This window comes from Candoia aspera, chromosome 3, assembly GCF_035149785.1.
Source record: "Candoia aspera isolate rCanAsp1 chromosome 3, rCanAsp1.hap2, whole genome shotgun sequence".
NCBI classification, from domain to species: Eukaryota; Metazoa; Chordata; class Lepidosauria; order Squamata; family Boidae; genus Candoia; species Candoia aspera.
The window spans coordinates 108,835,734-108,861,150 of record NC_086155.1 but is presented as its reverse complement, the minus strand read 5'-3'; the positions used below and the strand labels follow the sequence as shown (position 1 = coordinate 108,861,150).

Sequence of the window (25,417 nt, the reverse complement as noted above, 5' to 3'; positions counted from 1 at the left end):
CTTTGGCTGGACAAGCCACAAGGCCCTGTGCATTACAGAATTCTGAGTGAGATGACAAGATTTCTGTCTTGTTTTCCTTTACAGTACACATTTGAATACCCAAAGCAAGGTCTCTATAGCCTGTGTGTAGCTATACACTTTTATTTTAAATATTTATATTGTAAAGCAACCACAATTGGGCCTGGCAACTTGGTCACTAAGTGCAAAATCACGTGACTGTGACTGGGCTTACAATTTTACTTCAGCTTTCCTTTCTCCCCAGTCCTCCACTCTTTGGAATCTCACCCTGGCGCTGGGATAATTAGAAGGAAGAGAATTAATGTTTGTATTTACATTCATTGGAGAGGAAGGGATTACAAGAGAGGAAGCAGGCACACAGTGGGGAATACACATCGAAAGCAACGTGCTGGTGGCGGATATTTGCCTAGTGTGCTCAGGGCTCCCAGACCAAGCAGCTTAGGAGGCAAACAAAAGCTGAAACTGATTAAAGTCCTGTCAGTTACAGGCAGCAGCTGCCACTAACTAAGATTACAGAGCTGAAGTTGTTAGCTTACCATTGGCACCTATTGAGGAAGTACCAAGAAAAGCAGCTCAGGAAGAGACTGCTGAGAAGGTAGTAAATGCAGGCATTGGCCGCAAAGTTACTTTTTCATCACTGTTGTAACTTTGAATGGTCACTGCCCGAGGCAGTCGCTGAGGTCTACCTGTACTTTTCTGACTGAAGACAACTTGGGAAAAAATAAACATTAGAGTTTTAAGTTGGATCTTTATTCCTCCCCACCTGAGTGTCCACATAATTTTATTCCTCCTTGCCCACTTCTAGGGCTAAACTAAGGTAACTCCTATGATACAGATCCAATAGAATTATCCATTCAGTCGTATCCAACCCTTGGTGATTCCATAAGCCAGCTCCCTCCATGATTTCCGATCTTGTACAGCTTTTTTCAGTTGTTTTATATTTTGGCCTGTGTCTGCTTTGATTACATCCAACCAGCTTTGACTAAAACCATTTGTTCAGCGACCATTCAAAGTCCCTGCTGAATGGACTTACAACTGGTCCCTGAAGTTACGGCTGTTGCAGTGCCCCCATGGTCATATGATCGCAATCTGGGTGCTTGGCAACCCATTGGCACTTACAACCAGTTGCCAAGCACCCCATGATCACGTGACTGCCATTTGAAATCTGCCCTGCCAAAAGGTGGGGAAGCCAGGAGGGAAGGGCACAAGTCGCCGGGACCTGCACACCCTCCCCAGACCCTCTGTGGTCGTGCTGTGCTGGCCACTTGCATATTTCTGCACACCCACCCTAACCTGTGCTGTACCCCTGCGCATCCTCCCTGACCTGCATGGCACCTCTCGTGCACCCCCACGCACCCTTCCTGACCTGTGCCACACCCTTCCTGACCCCCGCTGCACCCTTGCCAGCCCTTCCCAGAGTGGCGCATCTTGTACGCCCCCGTGCCCTCCCCAACCTTTATAGCACCTCTCACACCCATCCTTCCCAACCCGTCACACCCATGCGTCCTCCCTGACCCGCACAGCACCTCGCGCACCCCCTGAACCCTCCCCAACCCACACAGCACCTCCCATGCATCCCCGTGCATCCTTCCCAATCCACGCCGCACCCACGTGCCCCCCCGGCCCATGCGGCACCTCTTGCGTATCCCTGCACACCCTTCCCACACCCCCGCACCCCGCCCTACCCAGCAGCAGCCACTTGCCTGCCTGCCAGCCTGGGACTTGCAACGTCCTGCTAGCTTCCCACTGACTTGATTGTGAGAAGCTGGCAGGAAGTTGCCTTGCCTAACAACTGTGGGATTCAGTTAACGACAGCTACCAGGACTGCAGGGATTGCTGTTGCTACGTTTTATGACCACATCACTTTGTAATGGAAATTCCGGTCCCAATTGTTGCCATAAGTCGAGGACTACCAGTAGTAGGAATTATTAACAGTCATTAATAGTCATTTTTCTTTGTTATTCTCTCACAGACCAAACACATGGAGGAGATGCCAAAAGCAAAAGCAGATCGAATGAAAGAAGAAAATGCTCTTTTTATGCACTTCTTCCTGGAGGCCAGAGCAGATGGGCAAAGAGCTGTTATTGGAGAGGTATATTGTAGTCTTTTCAGTGTGAAAGTCTAACTTCAGAATGACAAGGGGTATCACAGTGTTATTTTTATGTTGGAAAATTTAGGGTTCTCACCAATACTGTGACATTAACAACTATTTACATGATCTTAGTTTTTTCATTCATGGAAATTAACTCCAATTAAAGCTTATATATCTAAGATGTATATACAGAGGGAGTCACATTTACTAAAGTGGTTGCTAGCAGGATGAAATCTTACTTGCAAGAAGGTGCACCTGCCAGTCATTTATTTAACAATGTTCTAATTCACAAGGTGGTCCCTAATCTTATATTAGGTTATCTGCCTTGAAATTTATTTTTACATTCTAGCAGATCTTCCTAGGCTTATATCATTCTCAGAAGAGAAAGTCTGTTCAGTTCCTCCTAATCTTCTCTGTGTAATAGAAAGGACTACAGAATTGTCATAATACTGCTGTAGGGTTTGTATTTAGAGGAGTCATTTCAAGTAGGGCAGGTAAGTTTTGACCATCTGAAGTCTGTTGAAGCTTTATATTTACAGGTAGTCCTCACTGAACAACCATTCACTTGATAGTTTGGACTTAAAGTACAATGGTGTTGAAAAAAATGACTTACAACCGGTTCTCACACTTATGACCGTTGCAGTGTCCCTGCGGTCACATGATCACAATTTGGGTGCTTGGCAACCGATTCACATTGATGACCAACATAGCGTCACGTGATCGCCATTTTTGACCTTCCCGGCCAGCTTCTGGCAAACAAAATCAATGGGGAATGGAGTGATTCGCTTAATGACCAGGTGGTTTGCTTAATGCCTGCAATGATTTGCTTAACGACCACCACAAAAAAGGTTGTGAAATCAGGTTGGATTTGCTTAATGACCGTTTTGCTTACCAACCAAAATCCCGGTCCCAATTGTGGTGGTTAAGCGAGGACTACCTGTATACAGTAATCTTTTCCCCAAAACTCAGTTTGTAGCAATTGGACTACAGGTGCTTCTATAGACCTACTATTACATGGCTCACACTGGCTTTTGTTTCCAAACTGCCATCTTCACTAAGCAACTGCATAAACAGCCAGTAGTATCAGAGCAGCTTTACAAGAATGTAAGTGAAAAGATGCTACATATCTGCATGTGAAGGAGCTTCCCTCAGCCATACAATCTATTCTTTTTGGTTGCCAAGGAGGACTAATTTCAGGCAGTCTACCCATACAGTTAAAACAGAGCCACTTTGAACCTGCCTATAAGAAACATTATGTAAGCAATGTGGGGCTTGAAAATCAAAAAGCATTATAGAAAGTTGTTGGGTTTTATTGCATTGACTGGGTTCATTTTACATCTCCCTGCTTAAAATCCTTGTTACAGAACTACTCTTCTGTTTTTTAATTGTAGCCCTCCCCCAAGAGGACTTGCTATTCACCCAGTGAGATGCAATATAAGTCAACAGTTGACACTGCTGAAAGGATGTTGGAGACCATGAAGCAGTTGTTACAGAAAGGTCCACCCCCCGCTTGGCTTGCAAAGAAACTGGAAGCATTACAGACAACACTGAACAGCTTAAAGAACAGTATATGTTGATCTGACCAAGGTGCCCTTGGTGGGTGCTTTTAGTACTGTACTGTAAACTGGAGTCGCACACTTACGGTTTGAATTCACACAGGCAGAACTAGTAGTAATTCTGGATCTAGAAAGTTGCATGTTAATTTTATGTTTATAACTTGTAATGGCTTTCTAGTTGAAAAATATTGCAACTGAGTGAAAATAATGATTTAAAAATGTCACGCATGTTAATTCATGCCATTTCTTTAGTTTGTTTTTGTTGTCTTTACTACCAAAACATAAACATTACAAATATATTCAATGATCCCCTTCAGGACATTTTATCTAGGAAATAAACTGTCCAATATAAGAACCAAGATTTGCTGCTATCCTGTGGTATTTCTCTCCTGTCCTAATTTAATCTCATAGTTATTCTACAATTAGCCTTGTAAAAACAGTTGTCATAGGATTCTCTTGTATGCTGATTGTGGAATCAACAGAAACATGTTGAAGCCTAGTTTTCTCATAAAAATAAGTTGCACAAAAAGTTAGTTATTTATCCATTTATTTTTCCTAGAATTTTCCACAAACAAAACAATTGTGGAAATATAAAGCCACATATCTGCAACAACCCCCTTTGTCCAATAATTCCTTGTTAGCAACCAGGGCAGGGAATTCCCTGCTGTAGTTTTGGCCTAAAAGTTTTAACTCAGAAAGGCAAGCACTTGCACTGGTATGCAAATACCGAGTTCTCACTGCCTGGGGCGGGGGATAAAAATGTCCAGGATACTGTGAAAGAAGCTACTGAATTGTAACCAACAGAAGATCTCCATCATCACCAGTTAGTATCTTCTTCCCAATTCAGGTCGTCGTCTTCCCAGCCAACACCATCTACCTGAAATAATGATCAAATCTTGAATTACAGCAGAGACATTATTGAACTGTTTGCACCACTGTTATTTAATGGCAGTTAGCGAGAAAGTGCATTTTTTCGCAGGGTGTCATTTTTCCTTCCCAGGAATAGCAATAGGAATATTAGACACAACCATCTTGGGGGTTGTGATTATCTTGAATCTAACACAATTAAACTCCTACTGATCAAAACAATCTCTTCTTAAAACCCTACCAAGAACCTGTGTGACTTTCCTACATTACTAACTGAAACAGGGATGCTACATCCAACTCAGACACAGAACCCTTCCTGTTGAAGCTAGTCAGTTGCTTACCAACAATATCATGCCTTTTCTCTAACGTTATTACAAGAACTATTTTAGGTTTGTATCTTTTCTCCATTATGAGACTGGTGCTAATAGCTGTTTCCTTTAAGCAGTCACCTGCCAAGAAAAGTCATTTACTCTCTTTGCCAGTGCCATTACTGAAAAACAGAACGCAAGGATTAGGGTTGTACAAAACAGCCAAATTCTGGTGATACGTGTCCTGTCCATGTACAGATGTGGAACACAAGTGTTTGGAGGGGGTAGCAAAAAGTGACTGGTGGTTGGCAGCAGCAGCTAAAGGAATTTATTTATTCTTCAAATTTTGCCACCGCCCATCTTCCCCAAGAAGAGGGACTCTGGGCGGTTTACAGTATGTAAGGAGAAGGAAGGTACTGGCAAGTTTGGAGCCATTAGACATGCTGCATTTGAACTAAAACATGGTGCCTAAGGCAAGGAAAGCACCTGGGAGATTAGTGGGTGGGTGACCTGGCACAAAGGCCACACAGGAGAAGATGGGAGGGGGGGAAAAGCATACCAACCTTATTCATCCCCTGAACCCCCGCAGAAATATGTCTCATCTGAAAATGGAATCAACCAAGTTATTCAAGTTTCAATTCAATCAGATCGTGATCTGTCCTAAACTGTTCAACTGAATCTGTGTTGTTTGAGCACCTCTACTAAGAATGTAGCTGACAGAATGTCATGCCACATCTCTCATGTAACCAACCTGATATAACAACCTTAGTAGCCAACTGATACACAGCATGAGTTTCATAGAATACTGTACTGGAATTCCATGCCCCAGCAGCATTCTGTTCTCCAAATCCTTACCTCCGTAATTTCTGTGGCCGCAAATTTAGAAGAAAACTGCGCTTCTTGTGCATTACTCATAGAGCTCGAAACTGTGTCTGAGTTACTCTGAATAGTAGAATGGGTCTCTAGTTCTGGTAGAACTAAGAGAGATGATGAAGATTTGATATCTGGGACCATATCTGCAAACCAGTCCAGCTCTGTGTCATGCAATTCTTTCCTCTTCACCTGGATCACAAATTCTTCTCCTAAACCACTTTCTAACTTGGAAGACTTCTCTAGAAATGAAGTTTTAGTCAAATAAGACATTTGATTCTGGTCTCTGGGGTAACACCCAACACTGTTGCTGATGGACTCTGGCAAAGGATTGTTTTTTGCAGCTTTGAGTTCTTCTTTGAGCTCAAACATACTTGGAGGCAGCTGCGGCTCTGTGACGTCATTTATCCCTCTAGCATAGGGCCTGTTTCCTGAGGATAGCTGAAAGTTAGGGCTAGAAGCCTCTTGTGTCCAAGATTTCTCTTCTCCATCACGATTGGCAAGACATGGATGGCTGTTAACACAAAAGTCTTTCAGTTTGGTATCAGCAATTCGACTTTTTTCTGGCTTGGGTTCTTCACACTCATTCCAGTCTGGCCATTCCTCTGTCTTCGTCTCAGTCACATGGTGGCAGTTTTTGCCATTACTCATTGTATCCACTCCACTAGGAATATTATGTAAGTGCAGAGAGTCTTGCTCCCCTAGAGAAGACAGAACATACGCAAGCTTTGATTAGTGATTTATTTTCCTGGGAATATATGTATCTACCTACCCCCCCACATACACAAACACACAGGCATATTACTTCCGCTCAGAGACCTGACTATAATACAAGGTAAGAAAACATTCTCTAAAGCTGAATAACAGTTTCCTAGCCTGGAATTCACCTTGTCAGAGTTCAGCATTCAGGCACAATAGGTGTCTGAACGCAAAACTCAAACATGTAGAAATAGAAAGTTAGATAGAGGAACACTGAGATTAGGAATGTGAAACTGAAGCAGCAAGTAAGAGAACTGCCTGCATTCCAAAGACACTGGGATTGTTTGGGAAAAACTTCTTATCAAAGGAAAACAAATTGAGGCCATTACAGAACGGTTGTAAATCTTCAAAGGAAAGGGGGAGAACCATGCAAGGAGTGATGGAATAGTACCAGGCTGTGACGTAGGGGTGTAGAGACTGTTTGAATGAGCTGTTTAGGTACGCAAATTTTATTCAAGGCTTTGACCGGCTTTGTGATCACCTATTCTATTATCCTAATAAAGGCTTTTATCCTATCCTTAATGGCTTATGGCAAAAGTTCTTAGGCAATAGAATTAAGGCATTACAGACCTCACACACCTACTGCTATGAAATTTCATTTCTTTCAGTTCAAAAGAAACAGAGTATGGTGTCACAGAGTTCCCAATCTATTAGCCAAAAGGTACAGATCTGGATTTTGGTTTATTTTGGCAGATGTAATAGTTTGTAGCAGGAAAAGCGAACAGGTTTGTAGCAGGCAGGGCCAAGGTTACCTTTTCTTAAGGCAATGCGAGGACTTTCCCCTGGTACATTTTTCTTGTTGCTGAAGGACAAATTTCCAGAATTGGGGCACTTGAGGAACATACTTGAATTATGCTGTAGTGGCAGATAGATTAGCTTACCCTCACAGCTCATTACATCATCGGGAGAGTCTGTAAGGATATAAAAGACATCTATACCAGAAAAAAAAACAGCAACCCAGTAATATCAAAGCATTTAAAACATTTAGTATTTTTCAGAATACTGTTTTATTGATTTTCTTTAAAAAGATAAGAATTATATGCTCTTATCATAAGATAGGTAAAGTGTTATAAAAACTGCAAGCAAAACAATAAACCAAAGATGGGGAGTCTTTGATCTGTATGCCCAATTTGGCCTTCCAAGGCAATCCATCTGAACAAGAATCCTCACCCCCAGCAGCATGAGTTACCCTACGCTTTTCCCACATCACCCTGCACAAATAAACTGATCGCAGAAACGGAGCCTTCAGCCTTCACTCCTGACACCACAGTGCAACCTGCCTGAACAGATCTGGCATTTGTACTGCTGAATGAAATGTGTTGATTCTATATTTTTTAGAGCTTCTGGGACTGATGCGATCTGACACCTTGTTTACTAGATGATGATGAGTCTCTTACACCACTTTATAACTTGTGAAATCTCGCTGTGAGTGAGATAGGAAAAATAATAAGAAGCTAAGTAAATTGAGCTGAGCAGACAAGTCCTTCCTAGGAAGTTTTAAATTAAAAAATTATTTCCAGAGTCCAGAAGCTGTTCACCCACATATTTTCCATTAAAATATCAATTCAGTGAAACCCAGAAGCATGTCTGAGATCAGTAGACGATCAGTCGTAATGCCAGTTCCTTGATGATTCAGCATATTCAGCAAGCAGCCAGAATAAAATAAAACAGTATTACATTATTACGACTAAGGACTTGCTGTATAAAGTTAATGATTTCTATCTACTAGCTATGCAATTATTCCAAGTTATGTAACATAATTAAACTTTATCTTTGTTTAGAACTCATTAAGTAAACAACCTTTTATCTCAAGGAGAAAATTACTGCAATTTAATGATTCAGTAACTATCCCCATAGGAGTCCTAAGCATATAATTTTGTCCCTGGTGTTTTCCTTTTTAAAGTATAGCACAAATTGTGATTAAGTTGCTCCAATTACAATTACTGTTCCAGCTTCATCAATAGAGCTTGTTTTGTTTGTAGGAGAGCTAAAACTGGCTATATTTATTTACCTTCAGAGGAAAGATCCATGATTTTAGTGAAACTTGGTGCTGAACGCTTGAAGATCTTCGTTCTGTCACCCCCCACAACAATATCAGGTCCAAGTAGTGAGACCAGCACTCCTAAGCTTTGCAGTGTCACAGCCACTAGAGAATCACTAGTATCTCGCAGGCCAAGTAAAACCTAGAATAAGGATATGCTGTCAAATGGAGTTGGCTTCCTACTCTCATTCAGCTAAAAAAAGCAACTTATTGAGGTTAAAAAAATCCCTTCCTTAATAGCTCCAGTACTTGGGGGGGGGGATATTTCCAACAAATTTGGTTTATTGTGAAAACTTATTACCACAACCACACTTACAACTTGGTTTTTTTTTGTAACTCACCCCAAGTTACACCCCAGGTCCCCACTTGGGACTGCACAGCATAGATAAGACTTTGTAGGTGTAGCTACTTAAACCAAAAAAGGTGGGTAAAGGGGAAAATCAGTCCAGATTGAGAAGATGGATAGAACTTCAGAATCATATTCCTGAAGAGAAATGAAAAAGATTGGTGCCAGATAAGGGGCTGACTTTACCTTTGTAAATAATCTCACTGGAAATCAAGTGCTTCCTTAATAATTGTGTTCACTAGAAAGAAAATTTCCCCTCCCCCAACCCCCCCCCCCATAATTATCTGTGCATTGAGGTGGTCATCCACAGCTATCCACAATGACAACATGACAAAATGTGCATCGTGATATCATGAAGCAAACTCCACCCTTTCATACTAGTATCGTATTGTTGCGTGCAAGTACTTCAGGGACAGAGTTTGTGTTGTGAGGTTGCAATGCATTTTGTCACTTGACCTCCTTTGGTCAAAGTGATGAACTGCCTATTTTACCTAGAACATGGTAACAAAATGGACAGGCAGAGAATGTAAATAATTAAGAGCAAGCAGCTGAAATGGAGGGGGAGAAGCAGCTGTTCTCACTTCAAGGGGCGGTGATGAGCACCCTTGTCTTCTCCTCCATGTGCAAAGGACGCAACCAAGAGTCTCCTCTATCCATGAAGGCTATCTGTGTGAATGAGAATGCTGGAAAATTAGCATCCTTAATCATTTGAGAGTTTCGATGATAAACTTTCCTTTACTCACTGTCTACGTAAGAGCAACTGAACTCACTAGGACTTACTGCGGAGTACTGCATAAGATGACTTGTCCTGCAGCCCAGCACAAAAATCAACCATACATAAACCAACCATTTAAGTTTGGAGGGTTTTTTGCAAACAGAAAGAAAAAGCAGGTTAATATTGCAAGGGTCTGTTCTCCAGGTTCCTCCCTCACTTACTTGGAGAAAGTAAGGTAAACAGACCTATTCCTAGCATAAGTAGTTTCTTATCACTCAACTCAGTGAGATTTACTACAGAGTGAGCACACAGAGGTTTCTGCTTCCTGAACTCTAATTACTTCACTCTCCCTATGTGTTTAGTTACCCGTATCTATGGATGCAAGAGGGAAATTCATGTGCAAGAAAGTATGTGTGTAAATGTACATTCAAATCAATTTTACATTGGCGCCTTATTTTACAGGCAGTTAATTTTAATTAGTAACCATTAATTAAATTAATAACTTTTCATCCTATCCCTGCCCTTTTTGGGAATATGACCTCTAGCCAGTTTGTATATCCAGAAACACATATGTGCATGCTCGCGCACGTACACACACACACATACATATCCCACATGCATACATTGGTTGGGAAAAAAGCCTCCAGAATATATCTCAATGAAAGTTGGCAACCCTACCTGACAAAGCAGGGCAGTAGGTTCAATGTTTATGTGTGTGTATATATATATATATATATTCTGTTGAATTTTCTTTTGGGGGAGGGTTGACATAAATTCAGAGTTGCCTCCCTTCCAGATCAGTAAAATAGACTGCTCTAGGTTCCTATCTGCCCTGTTCACCTGTGGCAATATGATGTTTTTCAGCTCTTTCTGTGTAAACAGTTCCGCATAGGCATCTAGGTGAGACAGCAGTACGATCCGAACATGTTCTTCGTGCACCTCAAAGAGTTTCAGCAGTACCGGGCTGACATGTGCTTGGAACACAGCTGGAGACAGCAAGCCATTGATCTGGTTTTCGCTCAATTTATCTGGGGTGAAGAAGTTGGAGAGTTAACATGATGCCAACCAAAACTGGCAATTCAAAGTTGCTGCCACAACTATTATCACAAAGCTTTCAATTTTACATTTAAATATTTTTCTCTGGTTTGTTGAAGCGGAACTTAAAACTAAAAGTCTTTAAAGAGATCCGCTGTCTTTTCTAATGTTTGAAGCACTATGCGAAAAACAGAATAGACAGCTACCTGCTTACTGAAGCCAACTGGAATGAGGAAAGGGGTCAGTATGGCAACTTTCATTAATCTCTAAGGGACAAAAATCCCACTAGACTATATCATCTCAGTGAAAGAGTTAGAGAATCAAGATAGAAAACACGGCAGAAGAGGTGAAAACAGCCATAGCAACTTCTGTCCCCCAATGTATATAACCTGGTTAATCATTTCATCCTGTGGCACTTCATCTAGGGTACGCCAACTCTCAGACTCAATGCATGCTGGAGAGATAGTATTCAATGTTTACCCTTCTTGGGCCCCAAAAGATGAGGAAGAAAACTCTTCACAGCTACTGGCTCAGCAAACACAAGCTGATTGAGCAAGAGAGGTACCAAGCGCAAAGCAATCAGCTTCTCTGACAAGCCAGCCACTCTGTCTAGCAGGAATCTGTATTAAGAAAGAAACTGGTCAGTGCCTCACAGACAGTTTCTACATTTATATTTTACATTTACCACCTCTCACCTCTTTCTAGCATTTCTTAAAATAAAAAAATAGGTCAAACCCATTGCATATAAGAACAAGCTCCATAATTCCTTCCACTGCTTTTTAGCCTCAAGTATAGAAATGTAGTTTTGTAGATATGAAAACTATTAACAATCTAGGAATTGAATTTGTCATGCTTACACTGTTTTTTTAATAACAGCATTTATAGCATTCAGTCAAATCCCATCAAAAAGGCAATCAAAACTTGTCACATAATTAAATATACAGGTTCCTTATCTTATTCCTCCACCCCCCATAACAAAACACAATCTCTATCCACCTCTTCTCCATACCAAGACATAACCATGGATTTGAATGGATCAGAAGTCTCTAATTCATGACATCTGACCAGTAGGAAATTCATATAGACAACCCCAGTGGCGGTGCTAATTTGGACTAGAATATCTGTGGATTACAACTCCTTATCAATCATCAAGTGATCCTCCTGAATACCTGAATCAACTTCAGATACACCTTGAGCATGTACCTTTGGCATTGACAGATGATGCCTGTTTTCTATTTTATGTTCATTCCATAGAAAATATTATTTCGGTGTAGCTGAACTGGAAGATGGCTGGGAATGTTCATACAGCCATTCGTTTTAAGATGTTCCTATATAATGACTTACGTGAACATTATTTCATTTAATAAATATATTTAACAGTTTTAATATTTGATATTAACAGTATTAATATTTGATATTAACAGATCCATATTCAAATACTGTTGTTGTTTATTCGTTTAGTCGCTTCCGACTCTTCATGACTTCATGGACCAGCCCACGCCAGAACTTCCTGTCGGTCGTCAACACCCCCAGCTCCCCAAGGGACGAGTCTGTCACCTCTAGAATATCATCCATCCACCTTGCCCTTGGTCGGCCCCTCTTCCTTTCGCCCTCCACTCTCCCTAGCATCAGCATCTTCTCCAGGCTGTCCTGTCTTCTCATTATGTGGCCAAAGTATTTCAGTTTTGCCTTTAATATCGTTCCCTCAAGTGAGCAGTCTGGCTTTATTTCCTGGAGGATGGACTGGTTTGATCTTCTTGCAGTCCAAGGCACTCTCAGAATTTTCCTCCAACACCACAGTTCAAAAGCATCTATCTTCCTTCTCTCAGCCTTCCTTATGGTCCAGCTCTCGCAGCCATATGTTACTACGGGGAACACCATTGCTTTAACTATGCGGACCTTTGTTGTCAGTGTGATGACTCTGCTCTTAACTATTTTATCGAGATTGGTCATTGCTCTTCTCCCAAGGATTAAGCCTCTTCTGATTTCCTGACTTCAGTCAGCATCTGCAGTAATCTTTGCACCTAGAAATACAAAGTCTTTCACTGCTTCTACATTTTCTCCCTCTATTTGCCAGTTATCAATCAAGCTGGTTGCCATAATCTTGGTTTTTTTGAGGTTTAGCTGCAGGCCAGCTTTTGCACTTTCTTCTTTCACCTTCATCATAAGGCTCCTCAGTTCCTCTTTGCTTTCAGCCATCAAAGTGGTATCATCTGCATATCTGAGATTGTTAATGTTTCTTCCAGCGATTTTAACTCCAGCTTTGGATTCCTCAAGCCCAGCATGTCGCATGATATGTTCTGCATACAAGCTGAATAGGGAGGGTGAGAGTATACAGCCCTGCCGTACTCCTTTCCCAATCTTAAACCAGTCTGTTGTTCCCTGGTCTGTTCTTACTGTTGCTACTTGGTCGTTATACAGATTCTTCAGGAGGCAGACAAGATGACTTGGTATCCCCATACCACTAAGAACTTGCCACAATTTGTTATGGTCCACCCAAAGGCTTTAGAATAGTCAATAAAACAGAAATAGATGTTTTTCTGAAACTCCCTGGCTTTTTCCATTATCCAGCAGATATTGGCAATTTGGTCTCTAGTTCCTCTGCCTTTTCTAAAGCCAGCTTGTACATCTGGCAATTCTCACTCCATGAATTGCTGAAGTCTACCTTGCAGGATCTTGAGCATTACCTTACTGGCATGTGAAATGAGTGCTACTGTTCGATAGTTTGAACACTCTTTAGTGTTTCCCTTTTTTGGTATGGGGATATAAGTTGATTTTTTCCAATCTGATGGCCATTCTTGTGTTTTCCAAATTTGCTGGCATATAGCATGCATTACCTTGACAGCATCATCTCGCAAGATTTTGAACAGTTCAGCTGGGATGCCGTCGTCTCCTGCTGCCTTGTTATTAGCAATGCTTCTTACGGCTCACTCAACCTCACTCTTCAGGATGTCTGGCTCTAGCTCACTGACCACACCATCAAAGCTATCCCCGATATTGTTATCCTTCCTATACAGGTCTTCTGTATATTCTTGCCACCTTTTCTTGATCTCTTCTTCTTCTGTTAGGTCCTTACCATCTTTGTTTTTGATCATACCCATTTTTGCTTGGAGTTTACCTCCGATGTTTCTAATTTTCTGGAAGAGGTCTCTTGACCTTCCTATTCTATTGTCTTCTTCCACTTCCACGCATTGCTTGTTTAAAAATAATTCCTTATCTCTTCTGGCTAACCTCTGGAATTTTGCATTTAATTGGGCATATCTCCCCCTATCACTGTTGCCTTTTGCTTTCTTTCTTTCTTGGGCTACTTCTAGTGTCTCAGCAGACAGCCATTTTGCCTTCTTGGTTTTCTCTTTCTTTGGGATATATTTTGTTGCCGCCTCCTGAACAATGTTGCAAACCTCTGTCCAGAGTTCTTCCGGGACCCTATCTACTAAGTCCAGTCCTTTAAATTGACTCTTCACCTCCACTGCATATTCCTTAGGAATATTAGTGAGCTCATATCTAGCTGATCTGTGCGTCTTCCCTAATCTCTTTAGTCTGATCCTAAATTGTGCAATAGGAAGTTCGTGATCTGAACTACAGTCAGCTCCAGGTCTTGTTTTTACCCACTGTATAAATGTCCACCACCTTTGGCTGCAATGATGTAGTCAAACTGATTTCGGTGTTGACCATCTGAGGAAGTCCATGTATAAAGCCGTCTCTTAGGTTGTTGGAAGAGAGTGTTTGTTATGCAGAGTGAGTTGTCTTGGCAAAATTCTATCAGCCTATGTCCTGCTTCGTTTTGTTCCCCCAGGCCATGCTTACCTGTAATTCCAGGTGTCATTTGACTGCCCACCTTAGCATTCCAGTCTCCTGTGATGAAAATAACATCTCTTTTAGGCGTGTTGTCCAGTAGGTGCTGCAGATCCTCATAGAACTGCTCTACTTCAGCTTCTTCAGCATCTGTGGTTGGGGCGTATATTTGGATCAATGTGATGTTAGATGGCTTGCCCTGAATTCGAATTGAGATCATTCTATCCTTTTTTGGATTGTATCCAAGCACTGCTTTAGCCACTTTACTATTAATTATGAAGGCTACTCCATTTCTTCTGTGGTCCTCTTGTCCACAGTAGTAAATCTGGTGGTCATTTGATGTGAAGTGGCCCATTCCAGTCCATTTCAGTTCACTGACGCCCAGAATGTCTATCTTTAATCTTGACATCTCACCAATAACCACATCCAATTTGCCCTGGCTCATAGATCTTACATTCCAGGTTCCAGTGGAGTGTTGATCCTTAGAACATCGGATTTGCTGTTCACCACCAGCACCGTTGGCCGCTAGCCGTCCTTTCGGCTTTGAGCTAGCTGCGTCATCACGTCTGGGGCTAGTTGAGCTCATCCTCTGTTCCTCCCCAGTAGCATTTTGACCATCTTCCGACCTGGGGGTCTCATCTTCCGATGGTATATCGACATATCTCTGGTTGTACTGATCCATTTAGTTTTCACGGCAAGAATACTGGGGTGGGTTGCCATTACCTTCCCCAGGGATCACATTTAGTCTGACCTCTCTGTCATGACCTTCCCGTCTTGGGTGGTCCTTCACGGTTTAGCTCATGGCATCATTGAGGTGCTCAAGCTCCAGCACCACGACAATGTAACGATCCTTTGCTGAAGATTCAAATATTAAAGAAGCTATAAAGACTAAATTTATCTCCCTTTCAAATAGTCAAGAAAGCAGAGCAATTTTTACTCTGGAGAACATTCCATAATTTAGAAAGAAATACTGGGAAAAGCCTTTTCATATGTTCTTGCCAAATAGGCCTCACTGAATAATGGTGTTCCCCAAATGGTTTCTGCTACAGATCTACTAAACCACAAGGAAAAAGTAAGAGAAGCAACCTCATAACAAGCAACTTCCTAAGTTGTTCAGCATTTCTTTGAAAGGTTGAAACCAAGAGCTTGGGAATTTGCAGATATTCTAATACTGGACCAGTATGATCTTGAAAGAGCCAGTTTGGAGTAGTGCTTAAGGCATCAAGCTATAAACTGGGAGACCCTGAATTCTAGTCCCGCCTTAGCCTGAAGCTAGCTGAGTGACCTTAGGCCAGTCACTCTCTCTCAGCCCTAGGAAGAAGGCAATGGCAAACCACTTTCTTGCCGAGAAAATTGCAAGAACTTGTCCAGGCAGTCGCCAGGAGTCCAGACTGACTCAAAGGTACAAGGGAAAAAAAATCTTGAAGCCAAGAATTGTTTAGCAGCCTAATTCATCATTATATGCTCACGAAAACTTCTGGACTCTTCATAACATAATATAAAATAGCTTTTATATTATTTGTTTGGAAATTATTTTTTATGTTTTGAAGAAAATGACACCACTTGCAAATAAATTGAATGAAATTTTAAAACCTATTTCCTTCATGTGCAAATCTTTATGAAAATGCCAATAAATAGATGCTAATCATTCCAGCTATATTAAGCAACATCATAGGTCAATAGCAGAATACATAAAGCTAATGTAAAAGGCTTCAGGTTCATCCTTTATTCTTTTTCACTGGAAAGGTATAGTACTGGAGAAAATAATGATGCATGTTATTAATTCAGACAAAAGTTCCTGATCTATTCATCAGAATATAATGCTGTAATGAAAATTACAGTGGTAACTTGCTTCAGAACTGCCTTTTTGAAGATGTTCTTCTAATCTTTTTCTAGATTTTTATAAGTTGACTTAACTGCTTGCACAAATGAAAAAAGGGATTAGTTTCTTGCAATTTGATGCTACTAACCAATTTTCAGAAGGTTGTCTGAACTATAAATGAAATCTTTAGCATCTTCCTCAGGTATTTTTAGTCTCAGTTTCTCAGGTTAATATACTATATATTGTAGTCAATCAAACAAAAAAAACTTTATAAAATGCCATGGAAACGAAAATACAAAAGTCAGTAAACAGTCAACGTTTATTCTTACTTGAAAAATTCTGTTTTTTCCTCCTCAGATTTCAGTGTTAAACTATTCAGAAAGCTCACAACTTCTAAGAAATCATTTCTGAAAAAGTTTAAATGGTCATTATTGAGCAAGAACATACAAACAGAATAACTCAATATCCACAAATAAAAATGACCCATATGCAGATAGAATTTCATGCTAGAAAGAGGCAGTCATGCTCCACAGTGCAATGATGCCAGCACACAAATTAAGTAGAGACTGCTCCCAAGAACAATTCAAGTTGAAGGATTTAATATGGATTCCAATATACATAAGAGGACCCCTGCCTCCATGTTTCTATCTAAACTCAGTCAAAATCAGACTTCTAAGAGTGGTCTCTGTACACCAGGCATAAATAAAAATCAAAAATACACACAGTCACATGTACATTGTTGCAGCTTCTTTCAAGATTGTCTTAAATTTGCTAGATGTAAAAATATTAACACACTATTGGATATAAATTTGAAAGACAAATCATGGCATTTTTTCATCTATGGATTGATCATTTTATCTCTAACAGACCATTACAGGTCCAATTCTCAGTTTGCAAAATAAGAATACTTCACTGCAGGCATACATTAAAAAACAGACCTAAATAAAGCACTAATTCCATATTTGTGTAATTATAGTCAGGGGTATAATAAGAAAGCCAGCATGGTGTAGTGGTTAAGGTGCTGAACTAAGAGCACAGAGACCTGGCTTCTAGTTCTCCCTTAGGCACGGAAGCCAGATGAGTGACTTTGGGCCAATCGCTCCCTCTCAACCCTAATCAGCATCAGGCTCTGGCACAGTTTTTTTTTAAACAAATGAACTAACCTATGTCACATCAGAAGCTATGCAATAAAAACTGGGTGAGCACAGTACAAAAACATGTAGACACTGCTACTAAGTGGGACAAATGCTAAGAACAACAATATAATCAGAACCTTGATCATTCTTTTCACCAAAGCTTATTTTGTCAATCAGTGTTGTTTAGGCACTGACTGCATACTGAACACCAGATCTCCTCAAAGCATTGATCATATCTTACCTATCACCAGGACCGAAGCATTGCAGTTGCAGTATTATTAATTAGTTCCTAATGCAAAGCACAATAGAAATTAACTAAGAATACTCTTATTCATTATTACTAGGATCCTTTCACCCATGCTAATTAAAAAAAAACATGTTCAGTAAAGCTTTGACGAGTCAGTTTATATTTCAGCAACTTGCTTACCTAAAATATTCATGAGACAGTAGGCTGGACAATGGAGAGCGGCATGTTAGATCTGGATTTAGCAAAGTAGAGTGTAAGGTATGCTGAAAGCTGGAGAGAACATCTTCTGAAACTAAAACACAAAGTTTAGCAATAAATTCTCTTAGAAACTGAGAACAAAAAGTTTTGTCAACTCAAGAGAGTACAGTATAATGAAAAAGCAGGATGTTATGATATATTCTTTTGCACCTTAAGCAAATACTGTCTCCAGAACAGCAATAATTGCTTTTTCCTTATAGTGGCTATAGAAAGAAAATAAAATGAAGCTAAATAAAGATGGAAGCTAAATATCATGGAAGATTATTTCAAAAGAATGGAAGAGAAGAACATGTTTTCCTACTTAATAATTATGGGAATATAAAACTTTCATGGATACACAGCAAAGTTTGGTAGATTATTTGCTCCACACGCCAAAAAGCACAGAATTATTTTGTTTGGGGTCAGGAAGGGAGATTCCACGTTTTAAAACTAAAGAGAAAAAATAACTTCTCTAAAATTTGTCAACTTTTCTATCAATTCCTGGTCCAATCTATACAGACAGGATATTCAAACCACTGCTGCCTTGATTAATTTTTTGTGTTAAATAACATATAAGACTGATTTTGGAAAAATCTCTCATAGAGGATTCTGATAAACAATCCCTGAAGTCATTCATTGCTGGCTTTAAAAGGCAGCATTTTACAATTGTGAATTGCAGGAGTTCGTAAAGAAACCTACTCTGTTTAATTTAATAACATTGCCTGTTAAAAAATAGCATGGCAGAAATAATGGTCAACTCAGTTCCTTCAGAAAGAAAGAAAGTTCTGCTATGATTCTACATGGACTTTTTTATTTACTAAAATCAGAACTTTCTAATCCTGTGTTCTCTAGGGAGTGACCAACAAGATCACTACAGAAGCCCACAAGCAGAATCATGTTTCACAGTTCCACTAAGCATTTTTTATAAAACTATTTCCTTTTAGCCATTCTGAACTGTGAGTGCATTTATGTCTGAAACAATACATTTTATTTCTGAGGATTCTTACCTTCTTCATTTAAAAAAGTAAGCAGATTTTCTACCATTACACCAAATGAATAGGCATCTCGGGAATGTCCATGGCCTTCCGGAAGAAGCTGGAAGTCTACAGACTGGAGAATAAAAATATTATATGGCAGACACTAATCATTTCAGAAACATTACCTTTCAGTATATAATATTTCCTAAAGAATGTAAAAATATATGTACTTTATCTTTCTACTAAAATAGCCAGAGTACCATATAATAGTTAAAAACAATAAAATCATACCTAAAATACCTAAAATTCTTTCTCAATTGAAGGTCTTAACATGCAGAATGCCACTGGAAAACCCCACTACTGCTACCATCCCTGGAAGGACATTCCAGAGCCACAGACTTTGATAAAGAAATTATAATAATTATTTAAAAGAATTATTTTTAATTCTTTTCCTAGTAAGCCCAAATATGAAATTTGCTTTTTTTTCACAGCAGTTGCAGAGTGTCATGAGTGCCGTTGAGCTGAAGACATCAGCGCAATGGCACACATGACAATAGAAATGAAACAGGGGAAGGGGCTCAAGATAAGTCGCCATCAACTCACAAAGACTGAAGGTCAAGAAACAATGGCTAAACGGATCGCGAGGCACACCCAAGCTGTTAGCGCTAACGCAACGGAGATCGCCCAGCTGACAGCAATCACCGGAGGAATAGAGAAACCGATGATGGGCGATCCCGGAACACCAGCGGGGCCTCGCAACCCCTCACCTACCGGCAGGACGTGTTGGACAAAGGGGGGTGACGTAACCGCGAGTGAGGGGGCACTGACCGGCGCGGGGTATTTAAACCCCGCACCGGCGCGCTCCTGTCACTCTCAGCTTTTTTCCTAAACTGCATCTATGCTGTGAATAAATCAGAGCCTGTTCCACAGAACCAGTGTCTGAGAATTATTCAGAGGTAGGCAGCGCGTGACATAAAGCTGAGAGTCATAAACTCAGCCTCGCCGAGCCCCACCGGACGACAACGAGCCGCGGGAGGAGTAGACGGCGAGAAGACCAGGAAGATGAGGCCGGCGCGACGCGGACAAGGAGGGCGAGCTGCACGGCAAGAAGCGGAGGAGGACCGACCGAGGCCAGAGGCACCGCGGACTCCCGGAGCCATGGACGCCCACCCGACCCAACCCGAGCCTCAGCTCCAACCCCAAGGGGAGATGGCGACGGAGGCAACCCGACCACGGGAGGGAGCAACATACCTCCCGAAACCAGCGGAGAACCCCGCGCCCCACATCGCACCCCAGCAACGGGCGTGGAGCGACAGCCCAACGGCGGAAAGCACGGAGGAGGACGATGGAGACACCCAGCAGATGGCGGAGGAAGCGGACCAACGGCCGAGAGAGACTGAACCCCACCGGCAACCCACCCCCGCCGACACACCGACAGAACCGACCCCAGCAGCGGCGCGGATCGTGGACGAGGAAGCATGAGCGGGTCTCGCGGCCATGCAGACCCAACTGGAGGAACTCCGGACCATGCTTCAGTCGCTCATGCCCCCCGCGCCGCCCAACGACGTCCCCGCACAGGTCCGCACCCCGAGCGAAGCGCCGAACCCCCACGGGCCAAATGAAGGTCAACAGACGGCCCAGGCGGACGACACCACAGGCCAGGAAGCAAGAGGAAGGGCCGCACAAAACGCCCGGGCCCCAAAGGACTTCCCCATCTTCTTTGATGGGAACCCCGCGAAACTGTCGTTCTTTATTACAAACGCCAGGGAGTTCATGGGGAGGCACGGACACTCCTACGACTCCGAAGCGGACAAAATCGCTGCCGTGGCGATCAAAGTACAAGACCGGGCGGCGGACTGGTACGTCCAACTGTACGAGTCCAGCTCCCCCGCCCTCGCCAACTTCCCCGCCTTCATCAAGGAGATGAGAAGCTACTTCGAAGACCCACTAGCCAAAGTGAGGGCGAAGAGCGCACTCCAAAGACTTAAACAGGGCACACGCACTGTCCCAGACTACGCCCTCGAGTTCAAAGCCCTCGCGGGGAAGGTCAGCGACTGGTCCGAGACCACCCTGCTGGAAATGTTCAAAAGGGGGCTCAACCACGACGTACTCCAATGGGCCCTCTACCGCGACGACCCAGAAACTCTACACGGGTGGATCCACCTCGCGGGGAAAGCCGAACACGCGCACCGCACCTTCCTCATGACAACTACGGAAGACGCGAACTACAGCGGCAAAAAGGTACCCGCACCACACGTGGGGACGGCCGGCCCCACATACCCAAAGAAGAAATTTAATCGGGAGCCCTGCGGGAGGTGTGGAAAACTTGGGCACAAGACGGCGGATTGCTTCGCCAACCGACTGCCGACCAGTGCGCCTAAACCCACCCCGAAAGCTAGCCCCAAACCACCTAACCTGGTGCCGCCCCCTCACCGCCGAATGACCGTAGCCACAGCGACACCAGAGGAAGGCTGGGACGCCTACTGGGGGGAAGAGGACAACGTAGACCCAGACCAGCCGGCGGGAAAAGCTCCCCGCCTGCCCTGAGACGCGTTGCGAGGCAGGCGGTGGGACAGCAGCGCGGACCACCTCGACGGAACGACGAAAGCTCCGTGATAATGGCGGCAATTAAACTCTCTGCCGGCAACGGAGCCACCACGGCCGCGGCACTAGTGGACTCGGGGTGCTCAAAAAACCTCATCCACCCCGACTTAGTCGCCAAACTCGACCTCCGCTGCTTCCCCCTCCCCACGCCGCTGGCATTCCACCAGCTGGACGGCTCTACAGCGGGAGGGAAACCAGCTACGATGCAAACCGAGCCAGTCACCCTGCAAATGGGCACTCACACCGAACGCACATCGTTCGTCGTCACCCACATCGGGCGGCCCATTGCAGTCCTGGGAATGCCATGGCTCGCGACAAACAACCCGCGCATCAACTGGGAGACCCGCACCTTCACATTTGGCGACGGCAAGTATCGGGCACCAGTTCCAGCGGGCAGAACCAACCCCACTGTGGGACGAGCAGAGGCGACTACGCACGACAACGCCGCTACCACAGCAGACCTACCGGAACAATACGCCGACTTCTCCGAGGTCTTCGGAGAGGCGGAAGCTGACCAACTACCCCCCCACCGCAAGACGGATTGCCGGATCGACCTGCTGCCCGACGTCCCCTTACCTAGACCAAAGATCTACTCGATGACCCCGAAGGAGATGGCAACCCTCCGGGAGTTCATCGATAAAAACCTAGACAGGGGATTCATAGAGCCAGCATGCTCACCGGTCGGAGCCCTCGTCTTATTCCGGGAGAAGAAAGACGGCACCCTATGGCTCTGCACCGACTACCGGGGCCTAAACGCGGCTTCCCTGTCCAACAAATACCCCTTACCCCTGGTGAAAGACATGCTCGCCCACCTGTCCACGGGCAAAGTCTTTTCCAAATTGGACCTTCGCGAGGCGTACTACCGCATCCGAATCAGGGAGGGGGACGAATGGAAGACTGCGTTCAACTGCCCTCTAGGCGCCTTCCAGTACAAAGTGCTGCCGTTCGGACTCGCGGGGGCCCCCGGGGTGTTTATGCAGCTCATCAATGAGGTACTGCATGAACACCTGTTCAAAGGGGTCCTTGTCTACATAGACGACGTCCTCATCTACACGAAAACGCACAAAGAACATGTGACCCTACTCAGGCAAGTCCTCGACAAGCTCAGAAGGGCACAGCTCTACGCCAAACCTACAAAGTGCGAATTTCATAAAGCGCGCCTAGACTACCTGGGGTACCGAATCTCCGGAGACGGCATAGAAATGGACCCCACAAAAGTCGAGGCGGTGCTGAACTGGGAACGCCCCCGCAACAGACGCCAACTCCAGAGCTTCCTCGGCTTCGCGAATTTTTACAGGTCATTCGCCCGGGGGTTCGCAGAGATAGCCCTCCCCCTAACGGACCTCCTCAAAACCAAAGGGGTGGGGGACACCCGACGCGCCAAGAACCCGGGCACAGTATTGAATTGGACTCCCGCGTGCCAGACCGCATTCAACAAGCTGAAAGCGCTGTTCACCACGGAGCCAATCCTCGCGCACCCGGACCCAGAACGGCCGTTCGTGGTCCAAGCCGACGCCTCAGACTTCTCCCTGGGGGCCATCCTACTCCAAAAGGACCCCACGGGACTCCTGAAACCATGCGCCTACCTGTCGAGGAAATTTTCCGAGACAGAAAGGCGATGGCACGTCTGGGAGAAAGAAGCCTTCGCTGTAAAATCGGCGCTAGAAACATGGCGACACCTACTCGAGGGAGCCACCCAACCATTCGAGGTCTGGACTGACCACCGGAACCTCGAGGCCCTACGAACGCCCAGACGCCTTAGCCCAAAACAGGTCCGATGGGCCCAATTCTTCAGCCGCTTTAATTTCCAGCTGAAGTTCATGCCGGGCAAAAAGAACTTCCTGGCCGACGCCCTCTCCCGACTGCCCCAAGACGAAGAACCCGCCCCAGACACCATTGGGACAGTCCTATCTGCCTCGCAACTGGGGATGGCCGTGACCACCCGAAGCGGCGCTCGGAGGCAGCTCGACTCTACGGCGCAGCCGACGGCGGGACAACCTGCGACCAGACGAAGCCAACCGCAACTACCAGGGGGAATACGCACGGACCTCGCCGCCGCCCTCAAAACCGACCCCTGGTTCCTGGCAAACCCCAACAAGGTAACGATGGCACAGGACCTGGCATGGGGGGAAGGCAGAATCTATGTCCCGGACTCGCAACGCCAAGCGATCTTGCATAGGTCGCACGACGCCAAGCAAGCGGGACACTTTGGGTTCCTCAAGACCCTACACCTAACAAGGCGTCAATTCTGGTGGCCCGCGCTCAGACGAGACGTGAAAGCATACGTAGCGTCCTACCCAACGTGTGCTAGGGCCAAACGGGCACCAGGCAAACCCGCGGGGCTATTACAACAGGTGGCAGAACCCTCCCGCCCATGGGAGGAAATCTCTATGGATTTTATAGTGGACCTCCCACCCAGCCAGAAGAAAACGGCCATTTGGGTGGTGAAGGATTACTTCTCGAAACAGGCCCACTTCATCCCCTGCACGTCGGTCCCGTCCGCACAACAACTAGCCAAACTCTTCCTCATCCACGTGTACAGGTTACACGGATGTCCCGCACGTGTGGTGACCGACAGGGGTACACAGTTCACCTCTAAATTCTGGCGGGCCTTCCTAAAGCTGACGGGGACCCAACAGGCCCTATCCACTGCTTGGCACCCCCAGACGGACGGAGCCACAGAGGTCCTTAATGCCACCCTAGAGCAATTCATACGCTCATACACCAACTATCATCAAGACGACTGGGCCGAACTGCTCCCGTTTGCCGAAGTCGCATACAACAACGCCGTCCACACGAGCACGGGGAAAACTCCGTTCGAGGTAGTCTCGGGGCGCGACTTCGTCCCCATACCGGAGCTACCACAACCCCCGGAACCCCAGGTGGACGCTAGCGACTGGGGACGGAAGATTGCGGAATCGTGGCCAATAATTACGGCAGCGCTAAAGGATGCACAGGCGGCCTACAAAGAGCAGGCCGACAAGCACCGGCGCCAACAACCGACGTTCCAGGCGGGGGATATGGTCTACCTATCCACCAAATTTCTAAAGTCACCCCAACCCTCGAAAAAACTGGGGCCTAAGTACATCGGGCCGTTCCGAGTCACGCAAATAGTGAACCCGGTGGCAATACGCTTGGACCTGCCACACAACCTACGGAGACTCCACCCGGTGTTCCACACCAGCCTCCTGAAACCGGCAACCACCTCACGATGGCACCCAAGCACGCCACAGCCCTCACCGGTGATGATCGACGGGCAACATCACTTTGACGTAAGGGACATACTCGACTCTCGCAGGCAACGGGGAACTTTACACTATTTGGTCAGGTGGAAACACTTCCCCCACCCAGAATGGGTGGTGGCGCACAACGTTAACGCGCCTGACCTGACCCGGGCTTTTCACCGGGCATACCCCGACAAGCCAAAACCAAGGCCAACAAGCCGTCACCTGCAAAACCCCTCCCCCGCGGGCCCCCCCCGCCTCCCGTGCCCCAAGGGAAAGGGCCCCCCCAAGCCCGCGACTTGGGTGGACCTCCCCCCCCGCCCCGGGCCCACGAGGCAGTAACAAGCGTTCGCCAGCACCCTCCCCCCGCCCCGGGCCCACGGGGGAGTGGCAAGCAAGTCAACGGGGCATCCTGGGGGCAACGCCCAGGAGCACACATAACAAAGGCGACGCACTTTGAATAAAAAAGAAGGGCCCTACCTGGAGCCGATAAGCACCCGACCAGCCACGCCTCTCTCCTCGCCGAACTGAGCCAAAGTAGCAGGGTGTGGCCGGAGCATGCGCACGCCAGGGGGTGACCTGGGTGTGCGCACTAAGGACACACCCTAGGAAGGCACGTGGTAGAGGGCGGAACAAAGGGAGGGGCGAAAAATACTCCAGCGGGAATTTCAGAAGTTTCTTTTGACAGCTCTCCTGAGAGAAAAAAAAAAAAAAAAAAACCCAGAAAACTGGGGGGGGGGCACTATTCGGACAGGGGGCAGTATGTCA

At 44.9% G+C, this 25,417-nt stretch overlaps 2 protein-coding genes across 2 annotated transcripts in view; one reads left to right on the top strand and one right to left on the bottom strand.

The window, feature by feature from the left end:
* The window catches only part of FIRRM (FIGNL1 interacting regulator of recombination and mitosis), a 34,756-nt gene extending 30,834 nt beyond the window's left edge, over positions 1–3,922 (top strand). The window contains exons 23-24 of the mRNA XM_063298559.1: positions 1,991–2,110; positions 3,502–3,922. Of these exons, the coding sequence (XP_063154629.1) occupies positions 1,991–2,110; positions 3,502–3,687 (306 nt within the window). The 3' untranslated portion in view covers positions 3,688–3,922. The remainder of the gene's footprint in view (positions 1–1,990; positions 2,111–3,501) is intronic.
* Positions 3,923–4,196: 274 nt separating this feature from the next.
* SCYL3 (SCY1 like pseudokinase 3) overlaps positions 4,197–25,417 on the bottom strand; it is a 35,475-nt gene continuing 14,254 nt past the window's right edge. The window contains exons 6-14 of the mRNA XM_063298556.1: positions 18,852–18,954; positions 17,788–17,899; positions 16,554–16,631; positions 11,088–11,227; positions 10,413–10,600; positions 8,482–8,653; positions 7,223–7,381; positions 5,697–6,412; positions 4,197–4,543 (exon numbers count right to left, since the gene is read on the bottom strand). Coding sequence (XP_063154626.1) covers positions 4,484–4,543; positions 5,697–6,412; positions 7,223–7,381; positions 8,482–8,653; positions 10,413–10,600; positions 11,088–11,227; positions 16,554–16,631; positions 17,788–17,899; positions 18,852–18,954 — 1,728 coding nt within the window. The 3' untranslated portion in view covers positions 4,197–4,483. The remainder of the gene's footprint in view (positions 4,544–5,696; positions 6,413–7,222; positions 7,382–8,481; positions 8,654–10,412; positions 10,601–11,087; positions 11,228–16,553; positions 16,632–17,787; positions 17,900–18,851; positions 18,955–25,417) is intronic.